Here is a 17,019-nt window from a genome sequence, read left to right as displayed (position 1 = left end):
GGTGAGCTGGTTGATTAGTTGACAGGTGTGTCTGGCGACTAACAAGAAGCAGGCTCCCCTTCAGGTATATTCGCACATATAACTATAACATGAGCTAGCATGGCGACTTCTTTATCATGTAGCCTGCCTATTCCTACCATCTGTAGTTACATTCTTGACTAGCCCCCTTTGTGTGTATACGAAATATGTTACAGTGAATTCCAACATGAGAAAAAAACACCTCACAGATGCTCAGTAGAAACAAACATTCATAAGCAAATCAACACAATACCCAGGTAACTTTATTGAGAACATCTTTTCAGAGGGTCATTTCCATATGAATTCAGTCTAGCTGACGATCAGCTACCATTCTGTTCCTTGGTGATGCGAGCTGTCAACGTGTTAATGTTGAGAATGTGTTTGTTTCTTTATAAAGTAAGATGAAGCACTCCTTCGTTCAATTCTCAATAGTAAACAGCGTGATAACCTTAATAGACACTGTGTGCTGTGATTTGAACTGTGTGAATGTGCCAAGCCCCACATTCACACAGTTTAAATCACAGCACACAATGTCTATTAAGGTTAACTTACTTTATCAACAAAAAAACAAACAAAAAATTCTCAACATCAACACATGTAGACAGCTAGCATCACCAAGGAACATAATGGTAGCTGATCGTCAGCCAGCCTCAAGATCACCTCAAACAAGATGAGCTGACGCCACCTAAAACATATGGCCTGCAGAGTTTATACTGTACATGCGTTCAAACAACAATTAAGTGTGACTGTTTCAGGTAAGATATGATTATCTAATGGTTCTAAAGGTTCTGGACACTGCGAGTCCTTGAACTATTACCTGATAATGGTCTAAGGTAACAAACCATGTATACACAGCCCATAGTTTTGGACAGGATTCACAACTACACTACCAGATCGTTGTAAATAGCAACAGAGGGATAGAGAGCATATCAGGAACAATACGCCCCATTTTAGTATTTACACTTGTCAAACTATGCCCCACATCAACAGTTTAACATCAGCGGGTTATTTCTGAGACAAGATTCTATACACCTGAATGGCACATTTACCCCACATATTGACTTAAGTCCTTTTAGCAAGGCATATCCTATAGGTTCACACAGATCGATTGAGCTAAGTTGCAACTCAGCAGCTATGCTTTTACTTGTGGAGCCATGTAATGTTAAGAGTCAGGTAAGTCCACTTCCCTATACTATCCAGACACTTATCTGCATCAAGATAACTTTTCTAGATGTGATGACAATCTAGCTGCTAGTGGTAGATTGTAGCACATCTACGGGGAAACAACGTTTATGCACATTGACAAACATCGAGCATCGTGTGTTATGTATTGCTGCAAAATTGGTCTGTTTTTAATACTGTAAAAGGGTTTGCCCCAATATGAGCCTGTAGGAGCATTCTCCATATTCACACCATTAATCCCCTCGTTAACTCAACAGTGTGTGCATTTCCTCCACTGTCGTCACAATGTAAACAGAGTGAGGGTCCTTAATTGATCAAGAAACATTTCCATTAAGGCAAATAAATCACTAGGAGACGTCAACACTTTCAGGAATGCAGCCTTCTGAGGCAGCATTCCCCATAACAACCTGAGACTAATTCAATCTGAAGTCTAGACACAGTCTTCCCTTTTCAGTAACGGTAACAATTGTTGGGGATCTCACAAAAATCCTTCAGTGTTATGGTATACCTCCATCATCGTATTTTTCTCAAACTAAAATAAGAGGCTGTGGAGACCATATTCTATTTACTCCAAGCCCAGAAGGATGTACATAAATGGCATAGAACCTAATTGATTAAAAATGGACATGACTTTAAAACATGCAGGACAAAATACACATAGTACAAATAAACTAATGAAAGCAAACAAGGGCACTGAAAATGCTCCTCACGTAAAAACATGGTCAAGCAACAATTAAATATGAGTCCTAGGGTGGAGGAGGTAATGTTATTGTTATAAAGACAGAGCTTTTCAGCTATGTGCCAATCGAAGACTTATAAAAGGACAGTTAAGGGAAAATAAAAAAATGCTAAAGTAAATAAAATACAAAGACAAAACTGTCAACATCCCAAGATCATGTTGTACGATGTAGGAAGTGGTATGTCCTGTCTGTCAAATGCAACGTTGCCTGTGTGCTTCTTTATCTGTAGTTCTGTGTGTGTACAGCACTCTATGAGTCCTCATTCAATTCCCGACTGTCGGTTCTGGCAATTTTCCGTGGGGGTGCAGTGTTCTCCCCCTCAGCTTGATCCTGCTCCCGCTTTTTGGCCGCATTCTGTCGAGACAAAATACAGAGAGGGGTTGGAAAACTAGCTCACCTACAGTAAACTACAATACAGTGTCTATATCGTGTGAAGAAACAATGCATTAGGAAGGTATCAACTTCCTCAATATTTTACCTTTTTGTCCCACTGTTGGTGAAGATATCTCAATAGGATATTTGTCTTCTCTGTGACAATGACTTAGAAGAAAAAATATCAGATCAAAAAACAATATAAAAATCACAAGAGAATGTACAGTACCAGTCAAAAGTTGACACACCTACTGATTCAAAGGGTTTGTCTTTATTTTTACTATACTGTAATAAACTTTGCTAGGTCAGCAAATAACACACTTGTATACCGGAATTGGAATATATGCATATAAAGCAGTTTTATCTGCTGATGTTCAGAATTTGTATGGCACGCATTACACAGGTGGACATTTCAATTACAGTACCAGTCAAAAGTTTGGACACACCTACTCATTCTAGGGTTTTTCTTAATTTTGACTATTTTCTACATTTTAGAATAATAATGAAGACATGAAAACTATGAAATAACACATATGGCATCATGTAGTAACAACAATTTTTTTTTTAACAAATCAAAATATATTTTCTATTTTACATTTCAAAATAGCCATCCTTTGCCTTGATGAAAGCTTTGTACACTTGGCATTCTCTCAACCAGCTTTATTAGGTAGTCACCTGGAATGCATTTCAATTAACAGGTGTACATTGTTAAAAGTTAATTTGTGGAATTTCTTTCCTTCTTAATGCATTTGAGCCAATCAGTTGTGTTGTGACAAGGTATGGGTGGTATACAGAAGAGAGCCCTATTTGGTAAAAGACCAAGTCCATATTATGGCAAGAACAGCTCAAATAAGCAAAGAGAAACCCATCATTACTTTAAGACATGAAGGTCAGTCAATTCGGAAAATGCCAAGAAAGGAGGAGATGGAGGTGTGATGGTGCTTTGCTGGTGACACTGTCAGTAATTTATTTAAAATTCAAGGCACACTTAACCAGCATTCTTCAACGATACGCCATCCCATCTGGTTTGCGCTTAATGTGACTATCATTTGTTTTTCAACAGGACAATGACCCAAAACACACCCCCAGGCTGTGTAAGGGCTATTTGACCAAGGAGGAGTGATGCATCAGATGACCTGTCCTCCACAGTCACCCGACCTCAACCCAATTGAGATGGTTTGGGATGAGTTGGACTTTGGAATGAAGGAAAAGCAACCAACAAGTGCTCAGCATATGTGGGAACTCCTTCAAGACTGTTGAAAAAGAATTCCAGGTGAAGCTGGTTGAGAGAATGCCAAGACTGTGCAAAGCTGTCATCAAGGCAAAGGGTGGCTACTTTGAAGAATCTCAAATATATTTTGATTTGTTTAACACTTTTTTGGTTACTACATGATTCCATGTGTGTTATTTCATAGTTGTGATGTCTTCACTATTATTCTACAATGAAGAAAATAGTAAAAAAAAAGAAAAACCCTTAAATGAGTAGGTGTGTCCAAACTTTTGACTGGTACTGTATATCAATGAGCGTTTGGATGAGGAAAGTATCCTCTACAAGACAGAATGTTAAATAAAATGAGTTAACTTACTTTCCTGGTTGTCCATGTGGTTGGTTCTTTTGCAGGTAGGAATGTGAGACAATATATCAACAGGAAAGTATCATTACATCAACTTTTCAACCGTTGGTAATGCGTTCAGATTACTATCCCCTGAAGCATGTGTTTCAGGTGATAAAAATGCATGCATAAGACACATGCATACTTCCCGAGCTCGTGCACGTGTATACATGGTTCTGCGCATGCTTCAGGTGATCGAAATCTGAACACACTGCCAGCGCTTTGAAAAGTTGATGTAATTATACTTTCCTGTGGATATATTGTCTCACATTCCTACCTGCAAAAGAACCAACCACATGGACAACCAGTAAAGTTATACTATCCTTCTATTGAATCCAATACAATGCAACGTTGGGTCTAAAGGCTAATCAATAATGTGTAACCTTTATCTGTCAAACTACACAACATTCAGATCCGAAGTACACACTAGCACGCATATACTGTGAGAACAGAGTATCATTTGAATCTGATGGGACACTCACTCTGTTCTGATGGATACTCCCGAGTTGGGAGATACACCGAGGGCCTCCGGTTCTGAAAGATAGACAGAAATAGGTGAGAAATAGGTGAGAGAGTCTAAATCAAGTATGTGTCCACTAACTGACTAACCCAAACAACAGGCGAGAAATATAAAGACCAATTACAATATGCATTGTTTGGCACTAAATTCAATATCTATTTTGGCCATTAGCAATTCATGCTCTCTGGTGACAACGCAAAAACAATCACATTAATTTGGAATTACTTTGACATACAGAACTAAGGGCAAGAAGACACTTACTGACGCTTTGCAGACAGAGTCTGCATGAAATCTGCTGAAATTGCTTTTGTTGTAGACAGGTAGTCCTTTTAAAAACTCTGCCTGTTTAGGAAAGAATGCAAATGTGAGAAATGAACCTAGCTGACTAACGTTACTCTAGCTTTTTAGGATACTTAAATTCTGAACATTGGGATTGGGAAATATCTTCCTGGGTAGCCAACTGAACAATTGTGGTACCTACCCAAATGACATTGGCCTAGCTAACTAGGCTATCAAGGGACAACATAACATTAAGCATATATTATTCAACTTTCTTTTTTCTAGCTGTCATATGCTGTTAGCTAAGCCAGCTTGATGACGAATAAGTAAACACTGGGCCAAAATTGAACTAGTTCATAGTCAAAACAGGGTAACTTAGTTAGCTAGCAGTCAACTGTAAACATAATATTTTGTAGCTTGAAAGCTACATAAAAGAAAAAGACGTTACCTTATCCATGGTGGCTTTCTACCACAGAAAGACAACAGACTAAAAGATGATGCGTTAGCTGATGCGCGTGGAAAATGTTAGCTACAGTAACACGAACATGCGTAGCTTGCTAGCTTAATTAAAGCAAAATACGCTTTACAGCGTTGGCTATCTGAAATATTCAAGATTGCACAAAGTACAAGGAATGTGTGCATCAATTCCTAGTCATTTACAAGTATTTTATAAGCTAGCAAGAACACCAGTTTGCTAACTAGACAACCCGTTATTTCTATCTAGCAACTCACTAACGTTAGCTAGCTTGCTACTAGACAGTGTTTTGTCGTAGCTAAGAAACCGCTGGTTGTTTACAAGTTCGCGTAGACTATGACACAATCAAATCATGAGATGTTTTTTTGTGAAATTCGGTTTGAGATAGTCAAACTATGTTGAATCGAATAATCATGCATACTTGATGGCTGGCTAGCTCGCACGCAAGTTAGCATAACAATTCCATATACTCCATATTTGTTGCTGGTCCGTATATGGGCGTTCCTCTTCTTCTTGCCTGGTGCTCCATTGGCTGCAGGAGAGGATGGGCGGTCGTAAAAGGACAATGCTCAATGGTTCACTAGTTTTCACACGAGAAACCAGCCCGCCAATAGGAAGAAAGGCTTCAGATCCCGTCAAGTGATTTGATGGCGAAGAGGCAGTGATAAGCAGTAGCTAGCCATGGCATACAAATTCATTGTTATTCAGTATCAAAGTTTGTGAAATTATTCTCACAAGGAGATATTAACACAGACATAGAGATATAAAATACGTTAACCATGGTTTTCTGGTTTTCTTCCATCACTCATTCATGCTAATAAAAATGCTTATTCCCCCCCCCCCCCCCCCTGAAACACAGTACTTTTACTTAAGCAAGATACAAACTTGAATGACAACTGTGTATCAGCATGGTATGAAGGTCCGAAGATGTATTTATTTCCGCAGCAACTAAATAGCTTACACAAACAGCACAGATGCTTATATCCCAGCACTTGCATATTAAAAGTCCAATATTCAAATTCAGGAACTAGTTCAACCGCACCACTGCATGTTGACAGGTGCATAAGTAAAACTACTTTTGTCACAGTTGCTTCCATATGCCATTTATGCTAAATGGACTTACTGCACCAACCTACCAAGTCTTTCCAAGATTGAGTCTGAAATAGATGAGAAAGACATTGAAAATCCTTTTCATGGTCAAATACATCTGCCTTCCAGTAGAGGCTACTCATAGGATGAAGGGGAGGACCATCCTCCTCAGTGAATTTCATAAAAATAAAAATAATAAAACATATAAAAAGTTGTCCTTTTTTGATAAAACAATATTAAATATTTTCACCTCACTAAATAATTGATTAAAACATACTGTTTCGCAATGAAGGTCTACAGTAGCCTCAACAACAATCTGTAGGATAGCACCACGGTCTAGCCGGAGGACAGCTAGCTTCCGTCTTCCTCTGGGTACATTGACTTCAATACAAAACCTACGAGGCTCATGGTTCTCACCCCTTTCCATAGACTTACACAGTAATTATGACAACCTCCGGAGGACGTCCTCCAACCTATCAGAGCTCTTGCAGCATGAACTGACATGTTGTTCACCCAATCAAAGGATCAGGGAATAAATCTAGTACTGAAATCATAAGCTACAGCTAGCTAGCACTGCAGTGCATAACGTGGTGAGTTGACTCAAAGACAGAGAAAGACAATAGTTAAACAGTTTTGAACAAATGTATTTCTTCCAAACTGAAGAAGCAAATGAGAGATTGTCAATGTTTTTCACTTTCAATTTCACTTACTTAACTAGAAAATGCTGCTAGCTAGTTTAGCCTACTCAAACAGAGGGATGCTATGTTAGCTAGCTGGCTATGACTATCCAATACAACACTGGAACTCTGTCAAGGTAAGCTTTTGATTTTACAAATGTATTGCCACTGTGGCCCGCCGGTGTAAGTGCTAAACTGCTTATTGACTGTACACTATAATGTTACTGAATGATTGTAGCGGGTTTACTAATGTGTTAGTTCTATTTGCTATTTTGACTATGACGTTACTTTAGCTAATATGGTGACAAAGATGTAGGCTGTGTGTAGTGGTTATATGGTTTGGCTTGGAAAGATTTTTTTCGGCTGATGTGAAGGGATAAGGTGAGAGGAGGAGAGTGCATAGATGAGAGAAGGAATACGACGTGGCTGATATGAAAGTGAACTGTGTTTACGCGTGATCAGGGGTGTATTTACTCCGCCGATTCTGTTGAAAAACGGAACGGGATAAACGTAACTGAATTTGTTCAATAGAAACTCGTTTGCAACTGTTGGACTAATGACTACAACCTATTACAGCTAGATGCAGGCAAGAGTGTGCAAGGTGGTATTGAATGTGTCACTGTCACGTCAAATTTCTCTCTCAGCCTACATTGTAAACTTTCATTCATAGGCTAGGTTGTGCAACCTAATGATGTTTAGCCTAAACCTATCGCTGTTACACTGAACTGGGTGAATGGAATATGAATGAGTCATCCAACATGCTGTAAGGGAAATAAGGCCACGCTCATGATAATTTTTTTGCGTCCTCCCTCATCTTAAATGGCACTGACCGCCACTGCTGCCTTCACATATCCAATAACTCAAGACAGCCAGCTCTACACAAAACTGGACCAACATGTCTGCAGGTTCTTAGATTGCCTAATAAATCATAACTTGATTTCACATAAAAGTTTCCTTACAAGCCAGAATGTTGAATAAAATTACATCTGAATTTACTCTACTGGTTACCTGTGTGGTTGGTCCTTCAGCCACTCAACATTTTTGACAAAATATACATAGGAAAGTGTTGTTTACCCCACTTTTTAGAGCGCAGGTACTGCCGTTGAAATGTATATCACCTGGAACATGCGGAAAACCATGTCAACACCTGCAGACGTTGGTTACATGCATGCATCACGTGCATGTACTTCCATCTTGTGCATGTGCCTTTGGTCATGAGCAAACAAATCTTGATTGATACACACAGAGACCCACGTTTCAAAGTCATGCTAATAATACTTTCCTGTGGATATTTTGTCAAATTTCTACCGACACCACAGACAATCAACAGAGTAAGTTCAAATGAAGTTTATTCAACATTCTTACTTGTAAAGGGACCGTTTGGAATGTTTTAATGTAAATGTGCATGGTGTTGACTACATAATTGGAAGGCATCGCCATGTTTTGTGCCTATTTTTTTTTGCATCTTCCACATGGTAGTAAAACCTGGGCACCTTTGCACCACAACTTTGATAAGTTTACTGACAAAATAGTCCATTGGGTGCTTAGTGTGAGAGGGATTTCCGTCCTTTTAGCATCCTACGGAGAATCACCTCGATGCCACCCTGCGTGCTGATCCTCTTGATCCAGCCGTGGGTCCGCTTCCGCTTTATATTCTTGGGCTGGTACTCGGTGCCCCGCTTCCCTGTGCGAACCTGCTGGTGGTGCCAGGGGAGTTGCTGGAACACTCCTGCCCCCTCTGCCTGTGATGTGAGAGGACCACACCGAGAGGTCAGGGGAGGTACACTGGCCCGGGACAGAACCCCATCACTCAGTGATCGCAGCTGGGCGCCACTGGATCCTGGAAGCTGTAGTGCAAAAATCCTGCTGGATAATAAGAGTATGAAATGTCAGTTTCATGATTTAACCATGTAAACTATTCAGCAGAGTGCTAAGGCATTCAAGCTTTAGGAAAATATGGCTGTTGGTTTGTGAAAGTTTATATCTAGCTAGCTTAGTTTGCTTTTTAAAGCAGACTTGGTCATAAGGGTTAGTTAGAATGTGTTCATGGATAGCTAGTTCACTCAAAGTTCAATCATTGGAAGGAAAACACAAGCAGGCAATATTTGTCTGATTTATCAGGCTATAATTCACAATTAATTGGTATATACAGCCTGAAACATTGGCGTGCAAAATCAATCAAGCCAGATTGTTGAGAAAAACCATCATTTTAACTTACTATACCGGTTGAATTTTGAGACAAAATATCCACAGGAAAGTATTGTTTACTCTAGCTACAGATTGTACACCAGATAATGTGATATGGATACCAAAAATCTTTGGTTATTACTGGAAGTTACAGGTTTGCCTATACAAAACGGTGCTATAGATTTTTCAACTAACCTGGTATTGGTGATACTATCTTGGTTCTCGATTCAGCCAAATATGTATCTTCAAAAATGTCTGTGTCCAGTTGCATTTGGTGCGTTTGAATTTAGAAAATGATCCATTATAAAAAAAAAAAAAATAGAAAATTGCTCCAAGAAGTAATCCAACATTGTCTATTTCAAAGACAGGTATCATGACATGCAGCCCTTTGGAGTGGACACCCACCTGTCTCAAACAATGAGATAAGATTTGAAATAGAGAAGCTGGCGGCGTGCACATCGTTTGATTACTTAATCGAGCAATTAAAAAAAAAAAAAGTTTAATAATGGAGCTTTTTCTAAATTCAAATTCACCACCTGCAACTGGACAAGCGTATTGGACGATAGTAAGTTCAAATGTACATTTTATTCAACATACTTGGCTTTTAATGAAAATTAACAGCCTGATTAATCACACAAGCAACATATTTGACATGGTTAGAGGTGGGTGTAATTAAACTAGCTTCGTTACAGTCGAAGCCACAATCAAACGTGCAAAGAAAGCCTGCAACACTGCTGCAGCATCATTTAGGTACATATCTAGCCCAAGAATGTACCGTTAAGGTGTACATATCCAGAGTTAGCCTAGCTAGCGCTAGTTTGCCGAGTTTGAACCTCAAAATACCTTGCCATGACTTCTCAAACATTCCATTTTATATTAATTTGAAGAATGTAATTACCTGGTGGAACATATCACTCCATGAAACCGGTAAACCGACGACCTTATAGTATTCATCATATACAATATTCACGTTTTTTTCATTGACATTGAAACAACATCAACGCACAGTTTCTAAACCATGAATGTAATCGAATTGCGAAATAGCCTCGTTCCATTCAGAGCTATGATTGGCTTGCGTTTTTCATCCAATCGAAATGCGTGTTACAGATACGAGCCAAATATTTCACCGGATTTATAATGTATTATTATTATTTTTAAATTCCGGATGTATAAATATGAAGTATCCGGTTGGCGTTTCCAATCACTACAAAATATACTCCACGGTATACGATGAAGTCAGAGCGTACCCAGGGTAGCTGTAAAGTGATAAGAGGAAGCCCAGTGGCCGTGAGTTGGAGAAGATGAAGCGAGATGGATTTTGGCCGACATTCTGAAAATGTTCTCAACGGTGAAACATTTGATCTCCTTACAGTTTTCTGTTTCCAACACTAGAATCTGTAACAAACAGAGTGGACTGTATTTTGTAGACTTTACCCATTGCCAAAGTAAAACAACATTGCGTTGTTTAGAAGGAATTCAAGGGCCAATTGTTATTGCGCACTTAATAAATGCTAGAACATGCCAATATGATCTCACTAGCGCGTGCTTGGCTCTGCCCACTATGGGTGCGTTCGTAAATGTACTTCTAGTTATCTACTAACTCACCCTATGATGAATTTGCTCCAATTGTAAACGACAGCCTCTGGTCTATCTTGGGTTAGTTATAAAAATCTTTGGTATTTTTTTATTTATTTGTCTTCTTCATTGGGGGTTTTATGGCAGACTACATCCAAAAGGTTGTATTGCAGCCGCCTACTGTGCGGAATGAAAAATAAAAATATCCTATAAGCTACAAATACTCATTAACTACCTGAAAATCAGCCATCAAAATGCTCCCTCCTTCATCTGTTAAATCCTTAAGAGTCTATTTGTCAGACCATGAGACATCCCGAAAATCAGTATTTTCGTGAAAACGTCTGGTGCTTCTGAACTGTTTGGCCGACAAACTAATATGACCACTCTATGGAAAGGGGAGACTCAGGAACACAATGGTTTTCTCCGGACTCGTCTGAAGGTAACCCATACAAATGAATGGAAGTATGGAGGTAGATTGGTGCCAACAAAAGTAAGGGGTTAAATATGTGTCAAAAAAACATTTCCTGAGCTTTATTATAACTCCTACATATAGGACACACACTTAATGTTTTTTGGCTGTCTTTTTTGCCATTTCTGAATGTGTTATTCAATGCGCTTCTATGGGCTATAAGGGTAAAAACCTAATTCAATATTTTATCAAATGCATTTTATACTTGAAGGAGTCCTAAAATTCAAAATGAAATGGCTAAATGATCCATGGTATGACCATCTTAAAAAAATCCATATGTTAGCTTAGTAGAACCAATAAATTATCCATGTCTGGTCCCTACACAGGCTTAGGAGCTTGGGAGATCGTCACATTTTCCGTCATCAATAACCCTTGCAAATTTACATTGTAGAATAATAGTGAAGACATCAAAACTATGAAATAACACACATGGAATCATGTCGTAACCAAAAAAGTATTAAACAAATCAAAATATATTTCATATTATTCAAAGTATCACCCCCAGAAACCTGCTCCTTTTACTCTCTGTTCCAGACGTCCTAGACGATCAATTCTCATAGCTTTAGCCGTACCCTTACCCTAGTCCTCCTCTGTTCCTCTGGCGATGTTGAGGTGAATCCAGGCCCTGCAGTGCCTAGCTCCATTCCTATTCCCCAGGTGCTCTTTTTTGATGACTTCTGTAACCGTAATAGCCTTGGTTTCATGCATGTTAACATTAGAAGCCTCCTCCCTAAGTTTGTTTTATTCACTGCTTTAGCACACTCTGCCAACCCGGATGTCCTAGCCGTGTCTGAATCGTGGCTTAGGAAGACCACCAAAAACTCTGAAATCTCCATCCCTAACTACAATATTTTCAGACAAGATAGAACTGCCAAAGAGGGCGGTGTTGCAATCTACTGCAGAGATAGCCTGCAGAGTTCTGTCCTACTATCCAGGTCTGTACCCAAACAATTTGAACTTCTACTTTTAAAAATCCACCTCTCTAAAAACAAGTCTCTCACTGTTGCCGCTTGCTATAGACCACCCTCTGCCCCCAGCTGTGCTCTGGACACCATATGTGAACTGATTGCCACCCATCTATCTTCAGAGCTCGTGCTGCTAGGTGACCTAAACTGGGACATGCTTAACACCCCAGCCATCCTACAATCTAAGCTTGATACCCTCAATCTCACACAAATTATCAATGAACTACCAGGTACAACCCCAAAGCCGTAAACACGGTCACCCTCATAGATATCATCCTAACCAACTTGCCCTCTAAATACACCTCTGCTGTTTTCAACCAAGATCTCAGCGATCACTGCCTCATTGCCTGCATCCGTAATGGGTCAGCGGTCAAACAACCTCCACTCATCACTGTCAAACGCTCCCTGAAACACTTCAGCGAGCAGGCCTTTCTAATCGACCTGGCCCGGGTATCCTGGAAGGATATTGACCTCATCCCGTCAGTAGAGGATGCCTGGTTATTTTTTTTAAATGCCTTTCTCACCATCTTAAATAAGCATGCCCCATTTAAGAAATTTAGAACCAGGAACAGATATAGGTCTGGAGAGAACCAAGGGCTGACTGCCCTTAACCAACACAAAAACATCCTGTGGCGTTCTGCATTAGCATCGAACAGCCCCCGTGATATCCAGCTTTTCAGGGAAGTTAGAAACCAATATACACAGGCAGTTAGAAAAGCCAAGGCTAGCTTTTTCAAGCAGAAATTTGCTTTCTGCAACACAAACTCAAAAAAGTTCTGGGACACTATAAAGTCCATGGAGAATAAGAGCACCTCCTCCCAGCTGCCCACTGCACTGAGGATAGGAAACTCTGTCACCACCGATAAATCCACTATAATTGAGAATTTCAATAAGCATTTTTCTACGGCTGGCCATGCTTTCCACCTGGCTACCCCGGTCAACAGCACTGCACCCCCCACAGGAACTCGCCCAAGCCTTCCCCATTTCTCCTTCTCCCAAATCCAGTCAGCTGATGTTCTGAAAGAGCTGCAAAATCTGGACCCCTACAAATCAGCTGGGCTAGACAATCTGGACCCTTTCTTTCTAAAATTAACTGCCGAAATTGTTGCAACCCCTATTACTAGCCTGTTCAACCTCTCTTTTGTGTCGTCTGAGATTCCCAAAGATTGGAAAGCAGCTGTGGTCATCCCCCTCTTCAAAAGGGGACACACTCTTGACCCAAACTGCTGCAGACCTATACAAACAGATTACCGACCATTTCGAATCTCACCGTACCTTCTCCGCTACGCAATCTGGTTTCAGAGCTGGTCATGGGTGCACCTCAGCCACGCTCAAGGTCCTAAATGATATCTTAACCACCATCGATAAGAAACAATACTGTGCAGCCGTATTCATTGACCTGGCCAAGGCTTTCGACTCTGTCAATCACCACATCCTCATCAGCAGACTCAACAGCCTTGGTTTCTCAAATGATTGCCTCGCCTGGTTCACCAACTACTTCTCTGATAGAGTTCAGTGTGTCAAATCGGAGGGCCTGTTGTCCGGGCCTCTGGCAGTCTCTATGGGGGTGACACAGGGTTCAATTCTTGGGCCAACTCTCTTCTCTGTATACATCAATGATGTCGCTCTTTCTGCTGGTGAGTCTCTCATCCACCTCTACGCAGACGACACCATTCTGTATACTTCTGGCCCTTCTTTCGACACTGTGTTAACTGACCTCCGGACGAGCTTCAATGCCATACAACTCTCCTTCCGTGGCCTCCAACTGCTCTTAAATACAAGTAAAACTAAATGGATGCTCTTCAACCGATCGCTGCCTGCACCTGCCCGCCCGTCCAGCATCACTACTCTGGACGGTTCTGACTTAGAATATGTGGACAATTACAAATACCTAGGTGTCTGGTTAGACTGTAAACTCTCCTTCCAGACTCACATCAAACATCTCCAATCCAAAGTTAAATCTAGAATTGGCTTCCTATTTCGCAACAAAGCATCCTTCACTCATCCTGCCAAACATACCCTCGTAAAACTGACCATCCTACCGATCCGCGACTTCGGCGATGTCATTTACAAAAAAGCTGGGATCCCCGTACTATACAATCGCTCTCCGAAAAGTATTGGTGGCCTACCTTGGCGCAGGACGTTACTCGTTACATCAACTCCTGTTCTGTGTGTGCCCAAACTGTCTCCCCGGTACGCTCCAGCAAGGCAACTCCTTCCCGTGCCTCAGCATCCCTTGTCTCATCTGTCCATTGACTTTGTTACCGATCTCCCCTCTGACGGTTTCACCACCATTTTGGTGGTTGTGGACAGATTTTCTAAATCAGGGCGGTTTATTCCTCACTCTGGTCTCCCTACCCCTCTCCAGGTTGCTGAGGCACTGTTCCATCAGGTCTTCCGGAGGACATCGTCTCCAACCGTTGCCCCCCATTCACGTCACGGTATGGAGGGCTTTCATGGAGAAACTGGGGGTCATGATCAGCCTCCCTTCCGAGTACCGGCCTCATTCCAACGGGCAGGTGGAGAGGATTAACCAGGAGCTGGGGAGGTTCCTGAGGAGTCACCACCAGGACCGGCATGGGGAGTGGGCCCGATTATATTTATAAAATGTATATATTTATATATATTTATTCATTCATTTTATTTATTTTTTATTTTTTTCCTGGGCGAAATGTGCCCAGAATTCATTACGTCACTCCTCCACCGGACTTATTCCCTTGTGTGTCCTGGGTTATCAGCCTGCCCTGGCTCCATTGACTCTGAGCCAGACCGAGGCCCCTGCGGTGGATGACTGGTTCCTCCGGCATGCAGAGGTTTGGAGTGAGGCTCCAGCGTGCCGTCCGTTGTCAGAAGGAGCAGGCGGATCGCCACTGCAGTGAGGCACCCGCGTTCCATCCTGGTGATCGCGTCTGGCTCTCCACCAGGAACCTCTCACTCTGCCATCCCTGCAAGAAGCTGAGCCCCGGTTTGTGGGGCCTGAAGGTTCTCCGGAGGGTCAGTGAGGTGACGTATAGGCTACAGCTTATCTCACATTCATTTCATGTCTCCCTTCCGGTGGTTCCTGGTCCCCTGGCTGATGCTGTCCCCCATGACACCCCATCTCCCCCTGGACATCGAGGGAGGTCCAGCATATGCCGACAGATCCCTACTGGACTCCCGACGTCGTGGGGGTCGGCTCCAGTACCTGGTGGACTGGGAGGGGTGTTGAGTTCCATTGGAGGACACTCTGGACCCCAACATCTGTGATTTCCTTCTTAGCCGTCGTCCTGTGGCTGGAGCCACGCTTCTGTGGGGGTGGTACTGTCACGTCTACTCCTGCTCCTCCCCTCCGCCTTTCGACATCGCCGGTTTACTAACCACCGGTCCTGGCATTCATCATTACACGCACCTGGCATTCATGGACTCCATCACTTCACAGATTACCTCCCCTATATCTGTCACTCCCTTACTTCCAATCCCCAGGCAGTCTTGACTGTGTTTCATTTCTGTACGCTACTCGTGTTTCTTATGTTCCGTTTATTATTAAATTCACCACCTGCACTTGCTTCCCGACTCCCAGCGTCTACGTTACAGTAACTACCTCATGAAGCTGGTTGAGAGAATGCCAAGAGTGTGCAAAGCTGTCTTCAAGGCAAAGGGTGGCTACTGTAGAATAGTAAAAATAAAGAAAAACCTTTGAATGAGTAGGTGTCCAAACCTTTGACTTGTACTGTATGTAAGTGCATTTATTTATTACCATATGTAAAAATATTTTCCATTAGCCTATGACAGAGATTCTAAGATTATTTTATTAGGGCTACTATTAGCCTCATCGAGCACCTAGGGTACATGAAAACAACGAGTATGGTTACGCTAGACTACTGTAGCCTATTACACATGTGGGAACCTAGTTATTTTATGCTAATTTAAATCAAATGTTATGCCTTGTCTTTGAATATTCATGTCTCAGAATAATTTAGGTCTGAAACTTCAGGGCGTTTCATGGCCTCCAGTAACAGTTTGACAGGCAGATGCTTTTCTAATGACTCTGAATATCTTTTGTAACATTTCTGACTTAGTCTGTTCTAAGAATAATGCAATTTCATACTTTAAATCCTGCATTTCTAGTATTGTAGCCTACTTGTCAGTTTCATTTCATGTATGTGCACAGTGGATTTTTCTCATATTAGACAGTAGGGTAAACTATTTGAATTCAATCACTTTTTGACCGCACCCCTTTTTATTTTGAACAAAATCTTCCATATATATTTGCCCATTGTAGAAGCATTTCGAAAGTGACTTTTTGGACCTGAATGCCAAAACATTCACGAGATCAAGGTGCTCAAAATTGACCTATTTTGCATACCCCACCATACCATGAAATACCCATGTCTTCATCACTGGAAAATCTAAAAAGTTCTGCTACTATGCTCTGGCTTCTTGCTCCCACCACAACCCCAGCCTCCTTCTGTTAGGTTCTGTGTTCCTGCCGGGGAGATTTACGGCGGTCACAGCCTGTAGGCTATTTTATCGCCACTCGGTGAGCCTGAAAAAAGAAATGACAACATATTTTCTATATAATATTCTGTGTTAACAGGATGTGTTGTTACAATGACAACTGCATTCAAATATCAAATCATGTTTTCCAAGTATCTATTTGATACAAATCTCATGAGATTTACCATTGTATATTTAAGAAATGAACAAGAGTACAACAAAGTATTACAGTATGATTACTAGTAATTGCTTACAGGCTTCTTCTCCTTTCCTCTGCCTCTCAGTGCTCTCCAGAGTCCCTGGAAGCAGACAGTTCCTACGGTTTTCTTCCTCCCACCTGTAGCAGTGGAGAGGCTGGTGGAGGACAGTTCTTTCTCTGCTG

At 41.3% G+C, this 17,019-nt stretch overlaps 2 protein-coding genes across 2 annotated transcripts; both read right to left on the bottom strand.

The window, feature by feature from the left end:
- Window positions 1-259: 259 nt before the first annotated feature.
- LOC106568965 (DET1- and DDB1-associated protein 1) lies at window positions 260-5,778 on the bottom strand. The gene is made up of 5 exons (XM_014139859.3): window positions 5,173-5,778; window positions 4,707-4,787; window positions 4,408-4,459; window positions 2,419-2,480; window positions 260-2,294 (listed from the first exon to the last, which is right to left on the bottom strand). Exons 1-5 carry the CDS (start codon window positions 5,179-5,181, stop codon window positions 2,190-2,192), a joined length of 309 nt encoding a protein of 102 aa, XP_013995334.1. The 5' UTR covers window positions 5,182-5,778; the 3' UTR covers window positions 260-2,189.
- A 322-nt stretch (window positions 5,779-6,100) lies between these two features.
- mrpl34 (mitochondrial ribosomal protein L34) lies at window positions 6,101-10,265 on the bottom strand. Its single transcript, XM_045693916.2, has 2 exons — window positions 10,051-10,265; window positions 6,101-8,828 (listed from the first exon to the last, which is right to left on the bottom strand). Exons 1-2 carry the CDS (start codon window positions 10,107-10,109, stop codon window positions 8,510-8,512), a joined length of 378 nt encoding a protein of 125 aa, XP_045549872.1. The 5' UTR covers window positions 10,110-10,265; the 3' UTR covers window positions 6,101-8,509.
- Window positions 10,266-17,019: the final 6,754 nt, after the last annotated feature.

Source organism: Salmo salar, chromosome 14 (assembly GCF_965601325.2).
Source record: "Salmo salar chromosome 14, fSalSal1, whole genome shotgun sequence".
NCBI lineage: Eukaryota > Metazoa > Chordata > Actinopteri > Salmoniformes > Salmonidae > Salmo > Salmo salar.
The sequence above is the reverse complement of the archived record's forward strand: the minus strand, read 5'-3'. Positions and strand labels throughout refer to the sequence as shown.

Coding starts and splice junctions, on each gene's coding strand:
- LOC106568965 (XM_014139859.3), bottom strand. Junction 4,460..4,706: donor ACTCTGTCTGCAAAGCGTCA/GTAAGTGTCTTC, acceptor TCTATCTTTCAG/AACCGGAGGCCCTCGGTGTA. Junction 2,481..4,407: donor GGAGTATCCATCAGAACAGA/GTGAGTGTCCCA, acceptor TTTTCTTCTAAG/TCATTGTCACAGAGAAGACA.
- mrpl34 (XM_045693916.2), bottom strand. CDS start 10,109: ATGATGAATACTATAAGGTCGTCGGTTTACCGGTTTCATGGAGTGATA. Junction 8,829..10,050: donor GGAGTGATATGTTCCACCAG/GTAATTACATTC, acceptor ATTATCCAGCAG/GATTTTTGCACTACAGCTTC.